The sequence below is a fragment of the Ruditapes philippinarum genome, unplaced genomic scaffold (assembly GCF_026571515.1).
Source record: "Ruditapes philippinarum isolate M1 unplaced genomic scaffold, ASM2657151v2 ctg2156_1_1_1_1, whole genome shotgun sequence".
NCBI classification, from domain to species: Eukaryota; Metazoa; Mollusca; class Bivalvia; order Venerida; family Veneridae; genus Ruditapes; species Ruditapes philippinarum.
In genome coordinates, this window is record NW_026853071.1 from 52700 (window position 1) to 73516 (window position 20817).

A 20817-nucleotide genomic window follows, 5' to 3' on the forward strand; every position below is an offset into this window, starting at 1 on the left:
TGAACCCTTTTAGGGAAAAAAGGTTTTTTCCCACAATAAAGAAAGAACCCCTTTTGGGGCCCCCAGGGAAATTTTAAAATTGAGATGGGTATTTGGGGGAAAATCAGTAGATGACCCCTATTGGGTTTTTGGGGGTTTGGGGGGGAAAAAGGTAAGGGGCACATTTAAACCCTTTTAGTAAAAAAAGCTTTCGGATCCCAAAACTTAAGAACCCTTATGCCCGGAACTTTAAACCTTTGGGAATTTGGGATTTTGGGCCAAAGGGCCAGCCAAAAATGACCATTGAATTTTTTGGGGGCAAGGGGTTTAAAGGTCCCAAAGGTCCCCAAATTTACCCTTTTAGGGTTTAAAAAAAGGTTTTTTCCCATCAATTTTAAATAAAAAAAAGGGTTAGGCCTAAGGGAAATTCAAAATTTGTGTGATTTTGGTTTTATGGGCCCGCAAAAATTTACCCCTATTTTAAATTTTAGGTTTAAGGGGTCAAAGGTCCCAAAGGGCAATTGACCTTTTAAATAAAAACGGTTTTTTTTTGATCCCAATAACTTTAAGAAACCTTTTGGCTAAAGGGAACCTTTTAAAACTTGGTAAAGGTGGAAATTTTTTCGACCCGCAGGGTTTTTCTCCTATTTTAAATTTTTTTTGGGGTCAAGGGGTTTAAAAGGTTTAAGGTCACCCAAAGACCTTGTAAGTTTTTAAAAACGGGTTTCTATCAATAAAATAAAGAAAGCTTCGGCCTAAAACTTTTAAAAATTGGGGAAAAAGGGGATTGGGCAAAGACCAGCAAAATGACCCCTTTGATTTTTTTTGGGGCCCAAAGGGCAAAAGGGCACATTTTTACCTTTTTTTAAAATTTTTTGAACGGTTTTTTCCCAATTTAATTAAAAAAGAGAAAAGGGTTAGGCCCTTTGGGAAATTCAAAAAATTTCCCTGGTGGGTTTTGGGCCAAAGACCACAGATGAAAACCCCTATTTTATTTTTGGGGTCAAGGGGTTTAAAGGTTTTAAGGGGCACAAATTTACCTTGTTAAAATAAAAAACCCCGGTTTTTTGAAACAATTTTTCTAAAAACGCCCTTTGGCCTTTGGAAAATTCAAAAATTTGTATGATATTGGTGTGACCAGGGAGATACCCCTATTGAGTTTTTGGGGTTCCCAAAAGGGGGGAAAAGGTCAAGGTCAAAGAACCCGTAAATACCTTTTAAAAACCCTTATTAAAATTTTTTGATCATGGGTTCCCCGGGGCGTTATCCCCTTTAAAAACCTTTTTTCACATTTACTAAAATTGGGCTGCCTTTAAGGGGGCATTTTCATGTTTTTTTTCCAAAAAATTTTCTTTTTTTAAAATTTAAATCTCTACAAAAAAAAAAATTTTAAATTCAAAAAACCCATTAAAATGATTAAGTTATATGGGGGTAAATTTGGTTTGAAATCCTTTTAAAAACGTTTTTTTTCCCTTTTAAAACCTAGAACCTTTTTAAACTAAGTTTGATAATAAAAGACTTGGATATTTCTGTATAAATGATATTTTAGTCTAATAAGGTTTTTTAGGGGTTGCAAAATTAATTGTCTGTATTGCCCATGTTGTCCCACAACCAGTACGGACAAGTGAAATTTTTCAAGAATTTACTTTATTAATATCATATGCACAAATGAACAAAATTAATGATTTAGATAAAACATACAAGTAATTGAAAATCAGATTTTTCTGGCCCTGGAAAAAAAAAGGGCCAATATTTCAGTTTGATAATAAAAGACTTGGATATGTTGGTATAAATGATATTTTTAAAGAGTCTCACTCTGTTTCACTCTTTTAAAGTATTTAGGGGTGGCTGAATTGTCCCTTAGCCTGTATAGACAGGTGAATTTTTTTCAAGAAGTTAATATCACACTGGCAATCAAATAAAGCATACAAGTAAGTGAAAATCAGATTCTTCCAGCCCTGGAAAAAAAACGGGTATGTGATGAAAATGGCAAACAGTTGATTTATTTGCTTGGTTTACTTATTGTTGTTTTTTGATATTTGATAATACTGTTACCAAGGCAAGAGCAAATTTGTTTTGCACTCATTATAAAACAACATAGTATTTTTACATTTATCCTTAAATTATTCAAGTTATTTTACATTTATACTTGAATTATTCATATTGTCAATTACTTAAGGGTTTATCTAATGTTTTAACATACTTATTCCATGTATTACTATTTGCTTTTTGTCCTAGTCTAGGATTTTATTCTTAAAGATAATTAACATATGGCTTCTCCCTTTTTCTATAATCGTTTTCAAATCTTTTATCCAAATAACAACCTAAATACACAAAACTACCCTGACACAAGACCAGTGTATATCTGTTTTTTTAAAGAAACAAACCATTTTATTGGTAATCCTTTAACCGTGTATTTAGTAGTAAATTTTACGCTTACAGTTCCCCCCGAGTGTACACCGGATATTTATGTTTAACACTTACCAACGTTAGACTGGTGGTCCTTGGATACCGCGGTTCTCTCAAACCAAATAAATTGATAATAACTTAATCTATGTTAGATTTGATGGGATTTTAATTGGAAATTTTAGGTTTCAAGTGACGGATAAATTATTTTAAACATGGCACAATTACATTCGGCTGCGGAAGCTTTAAATTGGAATGGTAGGTCTTTGATTTGTTTGATTTTTTTTGGTATTCGTTTTTTTAAACCTATTTACATATCGTATTCACAGGTTATTTATGAGATATACATGTATAATATTTCTTTGAGAACTACATGCTGTTATATAAGAAATATTTAATATCATTCAGATTCTAATGTTGTCATATATGCTGTTTCTAAATCAAGTTTATTATTGTAATTTAAGTTTTAAATTTAAACAATTGATAAAAAAAAACAATAAAGACATGTTAAAGCATAGTTGTCAAGCATATTAACGGTGAAAATTGTAACAAAATACGCGTGATTGGTCAATGATTGTCATTTAAACATGGTATTAAGGGTTAGAATAACTTGATTGTTTTATTTCGTGCTTTTAACAAATCGACACATGAGTTATCAACAATAAAGATATCGTGTAATATCATGAAATTATTCATTAGAGATATTAAGATAAGCTTGTAGACGTTGTTATCGGGCATTATTTCATGGACGATATTAATGAAGATTTCAAAAGGATTTGTTCAATCCTTTACAATCTTAGGAGATCAAATAGCCCCCCTTATATCTTCGCCACATCTTTGTTGAAACGGTATTATACCATAAAAAGAAAGTCGTAGAGATTTTTGTAGGATAAATATCTAGTAAGAATTTCAAAAGCAATAGAAATTGATTATTGTTTATGGATTAGTGTCTTTTTACGAATTGTCCATTGGGAGATTTGTTTAACAATAAAGAAGCATTAAATATACATATATTGGTAAACAGACACAATTGGTTGCTTTCTTTATATTTGTTCTCTTTCAATAACCCAAAACAATTTCGTTAACAATACAATACATACTGATTATATTAGTATTAATATTTCAGTACACAATCTGTTTTCTAGAAAGCTTCATTGCCCAGTAAGACTAGTGTCGAAAACAAAGTATTAATTTTGGAACTATTTTCTATTTGGAATTGCTCATAAGGTATTGTAGAAGAGTAAATATGTTGTTTTTTTTCAAATTGTTTCTTTCTATGAATTATTCATGCAACATAATTGTTTACTTTTAATGTATTCAGTAAAATATGGCACTACAAGGCATTTGTATATGTCTGTTTACTGTTTATGTTTATTATGCACATTTTTTTTTTTTAATTTTTATTTGTCCCAAAAAGTACACTGGTACTTTTTATAAAACCAGACAATTTTTCTACATAATCATTATCCTATTGATATAATTTGTATAAAATTGGGTTATCAAAATATTGAGGCGTCATCGTCATCAGCCAAGTTTCAAAGAATTTTTACCCGCAGCCAAATATTTACACTCTCATTTCTCTATGTATATGTTACGCAGATCCTTTTCACCTAATGGGTGGATATTATTATTGATCTATATATTTTTAACAATAAAAGAGTTAATTTTTATTTGGCGATATGTAAAGAAATCACAGACAAATTATACATTGCTTTGAAATAGAGTACAATACCGAATTACACCATTTGTTAGCAATAAAAGCCGTTCCTTTTAACTTGTGTCAAAATGTCTTTTGAAATACCAGACAGAACATTACCGAAAAAAAAGGAATGATATATATTGAGAATGTAACGATCTTATTGTCAAGGGATAATACATTAACATAAATGTTACATTAAGAATTCTGTGGCTGTTTTCTATTCATTATGTATTTAGAAAACTTGTCAAACTTTAATGTTTGATGCACAATTTATTTGACAAAAAGTAATGTTATTTCTTCATGTCACATGTCATTGGTAATCCCTGGTCCCTTACTATCCATGTTATTAAAGTCATGTTATGCTTCAGAAATGCTTTTATTTTCATTTTTCTTAACCTTTTTACTTTTGATGTCCTGTTATAGTTTCCAAAAAGTTACTCCGATTAAGTTACTCCGATTGGCCAATTACCTGAACCATCTTTTGCTTCTGTTCCTTTTTGGCAGTTTCAGTAAAAACATTGTGATGCAGTATTTTGTATGGAAGTCAAAATACTACTTTGTTTACATTTTGATACTTTGATGACAGATGATTTCATATTCAGAGATACTTTCTTCAGGTGATCAGTATCTAAAATGCTCTAAAACTAGTATTTAAGTGTTATAAAACCCATGGTTATCCTTTCTAAATGAAAGCACAGAAAGCGCTGAATTTGTTTTGGTCTCAGAATGTCAGAAAGGTGAAGGTTGTGAGATTATATTGTATTGTGCATATTCAATTCAATGTTTATTTGGCTAAAACAATTTTTAAAATGAAAAAAAAAAAAAATGAGTTGCCTTAACTAGGATTTGAAACCTAGACCTCACACTTCCTAAACTAGCGTGTTACCCCTAAACCATGAAGAAGTTTTAAGAAAACAGCCTGAGGCAAAATGTTAAAGAATTACACAATATTAGAAATGTTCGACCAATCGGGAACTATTTTTTCTTCCCTGAGAAGGTTTGAAAATTTATGCACCTGTCATTTGACAATCTTTATGCAGTGATCTCCCCTTATTTTTTCGGCATTAGTGTACTTATAAAGGGAAGTAACCGCTTCAATCGAAGAGTTCATGACGGACTACTTGCGGATTTTGTAAAATTAATAATCATATCAGTGTCTGAAATTTCGCTACCATCATTTGTTTGATCTGAGGACCCAAACAAAAAAAAATGAAAAAATATTCATTCCTGAGGCATAATGTGCCTTTAACTTAAACTATGAATTTGTTATATATATCTTATAAGCTTCTATTATGTGAGAGATTTTTAATTATTGTTCTTAATCTATATTTCCAGTTGTCTGGACAGATACATAAACTGAGTTTTACAGAATACTTGCCATTGAATGTGATATGCTTTCATAATAATGGTCTTTCTTGGTCTTTCATTTTTGAGACATGTCTGGCAGTTGTCAATTGCTTGTTTGGAAAAATTCACTCTATTTAAATTTATGTACCAATACTTTTATCATTGACTTTGTTGTCTTTTCAACTTCAATTTTCTAAAGTGTCTAAAACTAATAATCGAAGATTTTTTAAGGGGCAGAATCAAAGCAGAGTAAGTGGTACAGAAAAATATTAAGTCTAGAAATGTTAAGATGAAAAAAGTTCCTATCTGATGTATGAATAGCAGTCAGACTATATTACAGCATGTTGAAGTCATAATACAGTAGAACTTCTATGTCTTGTACTTTGATTAGTAATTTTTTTGAAGCAAAGTAAAAAGAAAGTCCCCAGGCCTTAATTTCCGGGGTGGTCTTAAGAAGGATTTCTACTATAAATTATATATATCCTTAAATTTCTGGTGACCTCCTGTGAGATCCCCAATTTTCTTGATAAAACCTCTTTATGTGTCAATTTTTTTTAATGTTTATAAATTTTTATTTGGTCGCTTAAGAGTAATACTTTTGAGTACATTTCGTCATAAATAAGTCAAAGACCTTCAATTATTTTGACACTTAAAATTTCTTAAGCAATGATGATTGCAGAAGGTGTTCTTTACAAAGTAACATGATTTAAAAGACTTGTATGCGTTTCTATGTATACAAATGTATATTCATACTTATAAGTCATTTAAAAATGTTAAATAATGAATAACATTGAGGGTGTTGATCAATGAAAGTATAGAATGTTATCTCACATTTTCATCATAAAAAATCAATACATTTATCCATGATTTTTTTTAAATAAAATTTTAAACTGATCTTAATTTCATGCCTGATTGACTTAACTCTGTTTCAACTGTTCAAATAGAAATTCGTTACTTTTAAAAGTTCTTAATTTATAGTTAAATTTCTTCAAATACCTTTATGTACTTTATGCATGACATATAGTGCCTGATTCTTTTATAAAATTCATAATTAGTCTAAATTTTTTATTAAATATTTGACATTGATATAAAAAAAAATGTTCTATCATGTCTAGTATCAAAAAATACCTTTTCCGTTTTTACGTTAAGCGATGACTATCTAATTAGTTCTTTTGGAATTTTCGATCCCAGTTTTTGTTGAGAAGTGTCTTAATTTATTTAATCTAAACGATGGTTGAAACTATACTAAACGAAAAAACTGTGGTGAAAATGCGTGCTAAGTGACAAACAACAAAAAAATAAAATAAAATAATAAGATATTTTTCGTATATTAATTTGGAAAGGAAAAAGTAGTGAGTATAAATAAATTTTTAACTAGCACCTGTTTGACTATCTGGTTAATTTATTTGATTTTAAAATATTTGGTAGTCATAACACTTCAAATTAATACATAACAGAACCTAGTGGTTTGTAAACTTGAAATCTTTTGATATAGAAAAAATACTTGTTCATCAATATGTAAGAATACAAAATGTTAGCAGACCTTTGATAATTTTGAAGTTTCAAGAAGTCTGAGAGGCTGAAAAATCAAATCTCTTTGTAGATTTATATATCAAATTTATAGGCTCAGAATTTTGTGTGTTGATAGCAAAAATATTTTGAAGTGGCATAGAGAACTATTTTCTTATTTGGACATTTTAATAATACAATGTGATTTTAAATCATGTTCTAAATGCATATGAATCTATGAAACAAAAAATTCCATGAAAAACATAGATGATTTTACAGTAGACGAAAAAATCAGTACGCAGTCATGTATATAAATCTATATTATTAGATCACTTTAATGTTAAAAATAAAACTTGTAGAAGTAATGTTGTTTGCATGGTGAAGTGGTTCTTTTTATGAAGGTACTTCAATGGTTAGATACTGTACACATCTTTTGTCATTTTTCAAAGATCTGTACTGTATCTTTTCCCGTCTCCAGACATTTGCAAAACGATTTCTCCTTGTTCTCAATCATTACTCAATAAAATTGATCAGGATTATTGATCTGCCAGCGATGCATGTGGTGGTTTTTATGACATTAATCAGAATTATTGAAGGGGTATTTGGTAATGTTACATACAGAGTGTAACTATGTAATAAATGGGACTTTAAAACTATGTTTTCAAATGACATTGGCTCCTTGAAATTTGAAAAAAGATTGTAAATAGATGTTTGTTTAATGTGAATTTAATACATGATACTCGTATTTATTATTGGATTGCTGCAGTTGAACAAATTTGTATTGGCTTATTTATAAAGTAGTAAGATTTTCAGTGCAAAGATATGGGCTTTTAATTGAGTTTTTGTTTTAAAACTGAAGATTTATAGTCAGTTTGGTTTATCTGAGGGCAAGCCTTCAAAATATCTCAATATTATTTTGATTGTTTCAATATTTTAGTTGTTTTTTTTTACATTATATAACCCTAAATTGTAAATATATTATTAGATATTTGTTTCCTGGTTCTTATTTATTTTAAGGAAAACTTAAGTTTCATGCAGCGAAAAGAAAATTGTGTGTTTTTTTTGTAAATAAGCGTTACAGTTATATTTTCAAGATTTAGGAAGATGGTAAAATTATAGGGAGATCTGTGAAGTGATGACGTGATTTAGAAAAAAATGACATCATTGATGTTTGCATTGAGGTACCTGCTCTAATGCCAGAATTATTAATGTTTGCTCCTTCCTAAAACCCTACCATTCTAAAGTCTGAAATAATTCTTTCAATCCGCACAAAAAACATTTTTCGTTTTCAAAATGTGTACTGACTGAATAGCAAACAGATGTGCTGACTGATCTTGGTCTGCACTTGTCACATGGGTAGAATCTGTTACCGCCAGTAGTCTTAAAGTGTTTATAGTTAAAGATCCTGTAACACAAATTTTTTATGGTTTCATTTCAAAAATATGATGCTCAAATTAAGATTTGTCAATATTGTAAGTTCCAATAAGCATTATTTATAAAGATATTACCCAATTTAACATTTCATGTAAATAAAGGGAGGTAATTAGAAATTTATTTTCTATAAATTCTCAGTCAAATTTTCCAATAAGAAATGAATGCATGTAATTAATTGATTAAATATTATGTACACAAATATTTGCAGTACACATTTTAAATATTCTTCGATGTTTGAAAATTGTTTTATTTGCATAATTATATACATATATGTAATTATTTATATTTGCAAGTGTGGTATACATACAGTGACAATATCAATCACAAAACATACAGGATCTTTAACTAGATAAATCATGAAAACCAGGCCAAATTATCTTAATTAATAATATCAATATGACTGAACGAAATAAAAACAAACAATGGAGCAGTAAAAAACATTATGTGAAATGCGGGAGATTAACATTTTTTTCTATTTTAATACTTGGCACTTTGAAAAGTACATTGCATTAAAAATGGCGGACAATTAGTAAATAATCTCTTTTCAGGTCAGTCACATGGTTTCAGTTAATCTTTTAAATTTTTATTCTGCCATGTGATTCCTTGTTAAGAATTTTTTTTGCATAGCCATAAACTAAAAGATAAAATAAATGAATTTTTATGTAAAAAGCCTTTCTTGAAACATCTCCAATATTTTTGTCTATCGGATGATGTCACTTTCTAAAGACTTTGTCTGTTTGTATTTTAACAACCCAAAAGGAAAAATGTAGGTTCTAGTTTTATGATACTGTATACAGTCATTAAGTATAGACCTATATTATTAAATTCTTTGTATATTTTACAACCAGTTAAATATATGTTAACATTATACCTATTCCATTAAGACATAAGACATAAGTCAGTTAGAAATTATCTATAAAATCTACTATGTCAATAGTCCAATACAAAATGTCTATACAAAACTTGAATCAACATTGTATTCAGAATTTTCATTCAAAAATCTCTATCTTAAGCAAGTGGAATAAAAAAAGTTATTCAGAATTAATACCATGTTGTGATAAAATTAGATTAGAATTATGACCAAAGTAATCCTGTTTAATCACAAGATCTCTTATTAATGAAAGGATTGGCTTAAGGTGGATTTAAGAATATTTATTCCAAAATTTACCACTCTGGGTGCAAGTGCCAAATGTAGATCTTATGCATTATGGTACCTGCAGTAGTATAAAACCATGTGGTAGTAAGTTAGACAGGCTTGCACAGCCATGTTAGGTGCTGAGTGGTCCAGTAACACAGTTGTAAAGGTATTGGGAGCTGCTAACTCACCCCTAAAGACGACAGCCCCACCCTAGATTAAGATTATAGTTTTCCAGGTTAATTACTCTACCACCAAAGGTCTCATGTGTGCTTTAAATTAAGAACAGGCTTGCCATACTTCTTTTCTTCTTACAGCTTGACTGACAGTTTTCAATACATTTTCCTTCAAAATTCAATCACAAATAAATATTGTGCAATATTGAGTTCTCTCAGATTAAATTTTTGTCTGCCTAAAAAAACAACAGCAACATCATGTTACCCATATTTGAATGAGAAGGGGTATGTCCTGAAATGTTAGTAGTCTGGCATGTACGATTCATATATCTTTATCAGGGAGCAGTATCTAAGATTTGTCACGGAGAAGTGGTGAATTATTTATGTCTTTTCTTGTATCTTAAATGTAGCCATCGCATTATGTACAAGTATAGTCCATGTCATGACAGGGAGCCTTGCTTCAGAAAAAAAGTTTTATCTCTTGAAGTCTGACACTTAAATTATGTAATATTTCGTTACATATATCTTCTGATACTCGATTTGCAGTTAAATCATTCATGAAAATTTTTTTTTATCATAATATTTCCTGTCAAATAATTTTGATAAAAATCTCATAGCATACATGTGAGAAATGCTGATGAATGCAGTATGAAAATTCCTGGAACTCGAATCATAGCATCTTACAGCAAAGAAAAAAAAGAAATTATTTCAGTAGTTTATGTCCTTGCATGGAATACATGAGACTGGATATTACAAATTTTATGTTTAAAATGTTTATGTTGTTTTGTGGAAAAGTGGAATATTATGTTTTATTATTATAATGTCTTTGAATCAAACAATTGATCTTAAATTCGAAGTTATACCAGAAAAGCCGGGACATTTTAGGTTGTCCCGAATTAATGGGGTGAAGGATTTATCATGCATTTTTGCATTAAAAGGTTTGTTCCTGGTATTCTTTTTAATAGGATTTTATTTGTATTTAAATTATGTGCATAATAGTTTCTAAAACTTTCATTCATTTCTACTGTTGCACAATTTCATTGGTTCTAAAATTACTTTATATTTTTGTTTTTAAGTAACTGGCTACTTTTTCTAGTGTAAGAAAAATGTTGCAAAATTTAAAATGATACAGCAAATTAGCAATTTCAATCAAGCAAGTCACTTGGGAATTGTTATGGCTTTGAGTGGGGGTAATATAAATAAGAATGGTAAAGTTAAATCAAAAATTTATTCCACTCAATAATAATTTAATGGAGATTTAATAGGAAAATAATTTTACAAGGTCAAGAATTTGCCAAATCATATTGATACAAATCTACAAGTATAATTATTTTTGAAACTTCCTTTGTTTGCCAATGATTGCATTTTCTTCAGTTTACAATCGAAAGTTAGAAGTCCATAGTTTTGTAGGTGATTTTAGAGTCAGGTTTTATGGTTGTTTTAATTGGGACAATTCAAATAAAATTTATTCATGTCTGAGAGCTTGTCAATTAAATTGCCAATTAAACGAGGAATTGTTTACATTGAATGGTCTTGAGACATGGATTGTATTTTATGACTGTTTGAAGCAATTACTTTCTCATTTAAGGTGAAAAGTTTCATGAGGTTAAATCAGTTTGTTGCATTTTAACTTATTTGCTCTGAGCTTTGGTGACAGAAATTTTGAAATAATCAAAGAGCCATAAATGCTAAAATTATTCATCATTTAAATAGTAAGATTAACTTGCCATATGCTGTATTCTTTTTCTGCTCTGAACATGAATTTGTCTGAGTATTTTAAATATCTTTATTCATTCAATAAGTAAAAGGAGAGCAGGCTGTCTGATTTGTAGAGGGAGTGTTTTGATACAATGTGATGTTATTGGCCTACTAATTGAGCTTTCCATCTTTAAGGATGATAATTGTGGATCCCTGTTTAGCGAAATTCAAATTCTGGAATAATTTGCTCTTAGTATTGTTAAACTCTTTGATGGCTTATAGTATGTGATAATAGCACAGTATATAATCAATGTTATCCTGAACTACGCAAATGTGGGTTTTTCCAAGCTAATCCTCCCCCCCACCCGGTACAAACAAATTTCAGTGTTGCAGCTTCATGGTGCACTACCAGTCACAATAGATTAGTCCCCCTGTTGCTCTTATTATCGAATGGTGCAAATGTAAAAGTTTGTTTGTAACCCCGGATTAGCTCACTCCAGGGCAAACCCAAAATAATTCTGGAGTAAGTCTTAAGTAACCATTCAAGCTAAGCATGCACATAATCCATGATATGACTGTGTAGTCTGACCGGATACTGTAAGAACTGCCAACCATTTACTTGTATCATTTTTAATTATCACAAATCCTAAAATAAATTATGAACAGTTCTTATCGGACAAGTCCATTATCCAAATTATTGTAGTGTACGAAGGACTTATTTTAAAAATGAGCACTTGAAGTCTTTAACTTTACTTTTCAAGCCCGTGAATTTCATATGGGGAAATTGTTATTACTTGAAAAGGGTATATAAAATCAGGTATATATACTGCTTATAAAACAAAGATATTACTACAAGCATTATAAATTGGTAAACATGAATTATTTAGGTTACCTACAATTAAAAAAGCTTTAAAAAAAAAATTGTTTAAAAATCCATTGCCAAAGTGTATCGCAGTTTGTCACAGACTTGGCGAGTCAAATATTACAACAGGTTTGCCAAATTTAGTATGGAATTCCAATTTGCCTTTGGTTTTTATATAAGAGTCACAATAGGAATATCGAGCTCTATAGATATTTGGTAATAGTATCTTAAACAGATACCCATTGTTCCTGCAACTTACACACAAAGAATCTAGATAAATAATCTCTAAAACTTAAATCATCAATGTATGTTTTAAATCATAATTGTTTGTAGACAAGAGCATATTTATAATATTTCTCATTGAAGGAATATTATTTGAATCCTGCTGATTTTGATGTTTTATTCATTTTAAAGCTTTTCATACTTTTACTTAGAGATTATTTTTAATTTAGTTCTTAAAACTAATAAAATATAGGTATGGGATATAGAGAAAAGTATATAATGTCGAGGGATAGTGGATATAGTTCAAAAGGAAGTGGATATTCCTACAATGTTAGAAAGAGGAAAGCTGCATCTTTCTCTCCAATAGATAAACCGATGACCTTGACCGCGAGTACAAGGACGTTGTCAAGGAGTAGTCTCTACTCTCCTAAAGTGTTCTATGTGTCACCAAGGAAAAATGTGGATATACTGACTATAACGAGACCAGGGTCGGATATGATGAATCAACGAAATATTGTGCCTACAAAACCCGAGTCTAGACACAGCTTTGATTCTTTAGATAGTCGTCAGTTATCACCTCAAGCCCAAGTTGAGAAGTTTCAAGAAAAATTCAAATTTCGGTCAAAATTTAGGCGATACAAAAAGTCCCCACAAAGTACCAGTAATTCAGATGCTTCAAGAAGTCCATTACTTTCTCCAAAGAAATTTGCTGCCACACCTTCCTCCTCATCATACAAAAGATTTGAAAAGGCACAATATGGTACACCAAGATCAGAGCTGACCTCAACAATGTCTGTGAAATCTGGGTCAAGGTCAAGGTCACCATTATCTTCTGCTGATTGTGGTAATTTTTCAAGATAAGATAAATCAATTGATTAATTATATTAAGTATTGCTTAAGAGAAATGAAAATTTTATGAAAATAGTTTTCAAATATTTTTGAATGACTTATGCCATTCTTTTGATAGATTTAATACCTACATTGTTGAACAAAAGCCATATAATACAGATTTAACACCTTCCATTTTATAACTTTTCAAATTCAGTTATTTTCCCATGTAAGATATTATCTCATAATAGATAAAAAAAAGGGAAGAAAATTTTGAACAAGACTTAAACTTTTGGCGACTAAAATTTTATTACTGTCATGACATGCACAAAAGGCTGAAATAAATTTTATTTTATATTCTTATCTTAAGCTAAATTTACAAAAAAATTAAAATTTGTGCACCGTGTAAATGATTTAAGATCAACAAAATATCTGAATGAAGATCATGTAGACATTTTAGTATGGAGCATTTAAATCCCCGTTGTCAAACTATCGGTGTCAACAATGTTATGGGGTTCTTTGCCATTGTTCTATTTAAAAACATCAATAGTTATTGGAAGATGGCCCCTATTTGATTGGGGTCCCGCCGAAGCGCGGCGCTCTTATGGAATGAGAAAGTTTTTGTGAAAGGGCGACAGAATTTTCCGAGTTTTTAGTGGGTCATAATAAACCCGATAATTCCGATCGGTTGAGGGTGCTGTGATTATTAAATAGAATGAAATGTCGCGATATGTTACAATTGTAATTTTCGCAATTGCAAACATTTCAAATGAAATTAACTTTTCCGTCATATAAATTTGCGCCTTCGGGATTTTTAACTTTTCTTTGTATACACAGCTCGGTGTATTCATGGGGAATGTTATTTGAAAGGGTATATTAAAATCAGATATTATGCCTTAAAACAAAATATTGCCATAATAAATTGGTAATATGAATTTTTTATCCAAAATTTAAAGCTTTAAAAAATTCGTAAATCCATTGCCAAGGTCTATTTGTCCAGGAACTTGGGACGCAAATATGTCCCAACACAGTTTAAATTGTGGATTCCAACCGGTTTTTAGAGTACAATGGATATCGGTTCAATAGAAAAAAAAATCAAACAATAGCACATTTTTCCTAATTAACACAAACACAATAAAATAACATCTAAAATGTAATCATAATGTATGTTTAAATATAATTGTGAAAAGTAGCATTTTATAATATTTCTAGAAGGAATTATAAATTTGAAAATTTGATTTATTTTTATTCATTTGTTTCCTTTTAGTAAAGATGATTAATTATTCAAAATTAAAATTAGGTTTTGATATGAAAAATATTCAATTGAATCGATAAGTTCAAAAAATGGATAAAGAGAAAAGGAAATGTCACTTTTATGTACATGATTTAGAGTAAAATGTCAAATATTCTATTCTAAAGGGATAAAGGATAAATGTAATATTTACTGACTATTACCCGAGAAGCGTTGGATTATGAATCAACGAAATATGGACAATTAAATTTCTAAAATTTATTTTAGAATTTTAACTAAAAAAAAGTATAAAAACTCAAATTTAAAATTAGGCACAAAAACCCAAAAGTAAGTAATAAGAAGAACATTATTCCCATAAAAATTTGCAATTTTTTTATAAAAAATTAATAGGAATATTTAACCAATCAGATGATAAACAATTGATGCTCAAGCACATTATCTACCATGGTAATGTTAATAAGAAATGTTGTCATATTTTAAGCTTTTAAAGTGTGAAATTAGATACTTTAAAGGGTCTTAAGCTATAGCCGATAAGTTTTAATAAGGGACAATTGTTGTACGTAAAGATACAATACGTTAACACATTCATTTTAATGACTTTTCAACAGTTATTTCATTGATATTATATAAATGATAAAAAAAAAGGAAAAAATTAACAAGATTTAATTTACAAAATCTCTAGCATGCCAAAAAGGTCTAAATGAATTTTTATATTCTTTCGTCCGCTAAATTCAAAAAAATTAAAATTTCTGGTAAGTTTATCAAGAATAAAGTTCTTTTGTCATCAAATAGGGTGGTAACAAGTGTCATCTGTCTGCTCCCATTTCTTGCTTTGAATACATCATCGTTTTGGCATCAATGGGCTTTTTGTACCCTACTGTTTTAGTTAATTTAAATCATGCAGACTATTATAAAAATTGGTTTGAAATTTTAGATTCCAATGTCACACTGTTGTGTTTCAGTTAGTAAATTTTCATTTAAATATTGGATTCCTGTCATATTTTAGTTGATTTTTGAACAAATTGGTTAAATTTGAATTTTGACTCCTGTCTAATTCTAATTGATTTGTAAGAGTTTTTGATATTGGATTCCATAATTATGTGTGTTTGATTTTAAGGTGTTTTTATTGACTCAATTTATTTTGATCTATATGTATCTAATTTCTATGTTTTAATTTGATATTTAAATTTCTGTGTTAAGTTTTCATGACAAAAAGAAAGATATGATATTGGTTTCAATATCCAATGTTGTTTGTTTGTTACTCTTTGCTCATAATATTCAGCCTTTGACAAATATTTGGTAAATATTTGAGTAACGTTTAGGATGTGTATTGTTTATCATTATGAAATAATACTGTTTGTATGTGTGTTTATGTTCCGTGGCCGAGCAATTAAGGTCGTTGACTTCAAACCACTTGCCCCTCACCGCTTTTGTGGGTTTTCGAAATCCCCCCGCACAGGCCCACTTTTTCGGGGGAATTCTTTCCCTCTGAAAAGGGAAAGCCTATGCTATCTATTTGGGTGTTGTTTTACCCTGATGCCACTGTAAAAGTTACCATGTGAGTTAAAGCATCATTATTATATTGGGTACTAGCCTGGGTCCCAGTCTGGCGATTTTTAAGTGCTTCTGTTCGGCAAATTGACATTGATATTATCAGAAACATGAACAAGTATGAATCCCAGGCTAATTCAGGGTTCCTTGTAACTTAATGTATTTCATTTTCTGATATTACAAATGATTTCATTACTAAATCTGTCTTCAAAGGATTACTATAATTTTTGGATTTTCTGCCTTTCATCTTGAGATAATTCCAGTTTACTTTGATGCTTAGTCATATTCTAATATCATTTAAGCCTAATGATATAGGTTCTACCTGATGCCTTAAAAAAATGTTGATTCTTAGTTCCAATGTATATGTTATTTGGATTAATTATTTCTTTGTTTGATTAAAGTATTGTTTGTAGTAATATGTATTTTTCCAAAAAGTATGTTATTTGGATTGATAATTTCATTGTTTGATTAAAATATTGTGTGTTACGTAATATGTATTGTTCAGAAAAAGTAGTTCTTAGTATCTTATTGTTTGGGTATGGGTTTTATTGTGACTTCTGATGCTTTAAAATTTGGAAAACAAATATTTAACTGAGATACAGGTATTTCTTATGCTTGAAAATTTGGAAGACAAATATTTAACTGAGATACAGGTATTTTTCTTTATAACAACACTGTAATCTACAAGTTTATTCCATATGTATATTTATTTGCGATTTAAATGCCATTAATCTAAGAATAAAGTCCCATTTTATACCTGCAAAATCATTATTTGCTTTAAAATTAGACCTATTTGATGTAGGAATTGTCCTGCTTATTTCTAACACATGAATCGGTCAAGTGGTAGAACAGCAGGGGGTTAAGTGTAACACTGGTTGTCCAGTCAGGGTAAAATGGTTAATTTGCATATTGCCATGACATGTGTACTGGTGTACATATTTACATGTACAATATTTATTCTTTGAGTTAACAGTGCCGTAATTCATCTGGTCAAAGTTAATGCATGGTAATGAACTATTTTACAATGTTTGAATATTATAATTGTTAAGATTGTGACACTTAAAGTGTTAAAACAGTGCCATCTAATTATTGTCTGCACTGTTAGCAGTTCTAGCTGAAATATTCTCATAAAAAAGTAAAATGATGAATGGTTTTGTGTGCATCCAAGTAATTTAACCTATTAGCGATATCACGATTTTTCATAATTTTTCAAAACATTCCCTTTTTTGTTGGGGCTCAAAGGTGAAAAAAAAAATGGGGCCTTATTTAGGTCGACTTGTTTTGTTTGATGAAATGTTTTGTTAAAAAAAAGTGAAGTAATTTTCTGTTGCGCAACCACAAATTTTTTAAAATCGGGTTGCAGAACGATGGCCCCTCTGTTCATCGCCAAGGAAAATATTAGAAACCTGGAGATGTCTTTAAGGAACACCAAATAATTGCTTCATAGAGGTAAACTGCCAACGCTGGCCAACATTTTACTCTAATCTAATTCTGAGAATTGCAGCACTTGAAATAATTTTGATGGAAAAAATAACAAAGAAAAATAGTCAATTTTTTAGCAAAAGTAATGAAATGTTCCTCGATCCATGGAGCATAAATTTAAAATAGCTCTTGTTCCAAAGGTGCAATGTTTCCTTGTCAATATTTTGCAACTTGTATTAGTTTTATTCTTTTTAATTAGTAATATTATAAGCAATTTCTTGTAACAAACTTATTTAAATGAAAAACGTTATCAAATTTTTAAAAATTCATAAGGTGGATACAGCAAAAATTAATTTGAATAAGATTTTGTTTTTTTTGATGTATGAAGAAAATCTAAACCCAAAAAAAAATTGTACAAATTCATTAATCAAGATTTTTCTTTTTGACCCATGTTTAAATCTTTAAATTTAGTTTTAGCAAGGACTTGGATTCTGTTATTGAGTTTTCTTTAAATAGTCTTTGATCAATTTCAAATCAGACTGCAATATTTTGTTGAACCTATTAACAAATGATCGGTAAATTTTTTCACTAATTTAATATCAGTATACTAATATTATGACCTTTTTCTTTAATGGAAACTTTGAGGTCATTAAGTAGATTCAGTTTTGTATATCAAGCCATTGAAAAAGAATTCTGTTAATTCTTTCAGTTCTGATTGATTTTTGTATAGCACCTAAAACCAAGCCTGAAAGTGAGATACTTCCTGTTTTGCATCTGAAAAATATTGATAGTAATTGTTCCGTTGACGCAACCTTATCAAATTTTTAGTAAAGCAATAGGTTTTACGTTCATTGAACCTGGCTTACTGTGTCGCGGTCGGACATTTTTTTTAATAATTCTAGTTGTTGGATCAATACTTATAGATAAAATCTTGTATGATGTTTTTCCAAGGAATCAGCTTATATCCAGTTTAGTCTTAGTGTAGTGTGTAAATTCTTAAGCTCACATACAAAACTGCCTATTACATGGCTAACAATTTCCAACCTGTTATTGACCGCAGCCATTGGAAAAATTTAAAAGTGTTAAAAATAAAATAAAAAAAAACAACAAAAAACAGAAAAGAAAAAAATCATTCAACTTAAAATTTCCAAGCTAAAATGGTAATAAACAGTCTCCAATCCAAAGTGGGAGCATAAATAATTAAAATAGCCTCTTATCCAAAGTGAAACATTGTTTATCCTCTTGTTTAACCGTACATGCAGTTTCTTAGCAACTTTGCATCATGTTTTTATTCTCTCCTTTCTCAATTAAAATGTTTGGAATATTATATAGTTTACATTTCTTGTGTTTTCATACAAATGCTATTATTGTATTATGTATAAAACGTTATATCAATTGTTAATAATATTTATAAGGTGGTTACAGCAACAAATAAGGGTTTGATTATACAGAATTTGTTTTTGTTTGACTGTGTAGGAAGACACACTCTTGAATTTGTTACCAAAACAAAGCATTGTACAAACATAAGGGAAACAAAGACTTTTTCTTGATGGGGTTTGAACCAACATGACTTGAAATCCTTAAATAATACTAGTTTGAAGCAATAACCACTGGGCCATGCTGCCATATTAGAGTTTATTACAATTTTAAGATTACTCTTTTGTTCAATAGGTTCACCAAGTCCATTGGTAATTCAGTGTTTCAGTGCTGCTTGAATTTTCACTGGTAACAGGAAAGTTCAAATATTTAACCCTGACACTTTAAAACATGAATAATTGGCTTGTCCTGCTTTGGACTGTTATTTTAAGGATTTTTAAGATGAAAGTGTGTTTACAACTGTATGGATGTGCAGGTTTGATTATGGCCCTACATACAAAAGCATGAAACGTCTTTCAGATTGCTTTAGAGAGCTCTCAAGGGGTGAAAAAGATTTGTACTTTTCTTTTATTTTAAAAAATTCATTTGGCTGGTTGCCTGTAAATCTACATTCTTATGTTTCATTAATCCCTATATATCGAGATAATGAAAAGTAAAGAGCAAAAAAGTCAAGATTTTGAATAAAGTGGTTGATATATTTGGCACTTTATCACAGGAATATAATCCGAAAATGGTAAACAAGTAGATTACGACATTATGTTTGAAACCTTGAAATGTTGGTGAACTTGTCAAGGTATTTGTTCCTGTCATATATAAAACTAATAAATCTGAACATTATAATAAGATACATGTACATGTATATTAATTTCATAACAAAATATCAGAAAAGCCATTGAATATAGGGTTTTCACTGCTGCTTCCAGGGCAATCATTGACAAAGACTGTGCCCCTACTTTTAAGTTTCTTAGGACTTGTAACGGTAGCATCTCTGTTTCATTTTGCTCAACATACAAGATTAAGGAATCAGTTAAAAAAAATTCTGTTTGTAAATGAATTTGTTTTTAAAGGAAATTGCTTTTTTCTTGCTACTTATGTAATTTTTACTTTCAAAGGTTATGTGATCTTAGAAATAATAAAAATTGCTGATTAATTGGTAGAGGATCAGATATTGCAAGATTAACAATTTTTATTTATTATTATGTCTCTCTATTTTCATTGACAAGAACAAGTATTTTTATGCAGTAATTTAGTATTTTTATGCTGTATTTTGTCAGCTTTAAGTACCATATTCATACATACCATATTCATGTTATTTGCAAATTCTGTTAGGTACTGGTCAACAAAACTTCTTGGCTATATTACTGTATGTTAAAAAAAATGCTACTTCATAACACTTTACACAGCATTACTACAATATAATTTTGTGTTGAATAAAATATATGTTATTTTAAGTATTTAATAACCAGTTTCATATCAATGTTAAGTTTGCTTTTCAAAATAAACAAATATCAGCTATTCAATTATTGGTTAACTCATTGGCAATTCCATAGTGATTTTCGCTTGACCTTTAGATTAAACGTACATGTTCAACAAAATTTCTTGAAATTGTATCATTAATTTGTGGATTTCGTTTGATAATATCTATCTAAATAAACATTCACTTACATTAATTAAACAAAATGGAGATAAATTGTATTTCTTTCGACAAAAGCAATTTGGCCAGCGTAAAGATAAAATCGGTGCCATGACTTTAACAAACGTCTTTTCATTGACTATTGGATTTTAATAGAGTCCATGTTTGTTGATTCTGTCGTGATGATTTAAATGTTGTTTATGAAATTACAAGAAAAATTTGTCGTCTGCTTTTTAATGATTGAAGTTCTTTGGACTTATTGATATTCATAACATGGATTTAATAAA

At 29.6% G+C, this 20817-nt stretch overlaps 1 protein-coding gene across 1 annotated transcript in view; it reads left to right on the forward strand.

The window, feature by feature from the left end:
• Window positions 1–2392: 2392 nt before the first annotated feature.
• Window positions 2393–20817, forward strand: part of LOC132733055 (uncharacterized) — a gene marked incomplete at its 3' end in the record, with an annotated part of 48574 nt that continues 30149 nt past the window's right edge. Inside the window, 1 exon segment of the mRNA XM_060719642.1 lies at window positions 2393–2643. Within this exon segment, the coding sequence (XP_060575625.1) occupies window positions 2601–2643 (43 nt within the window).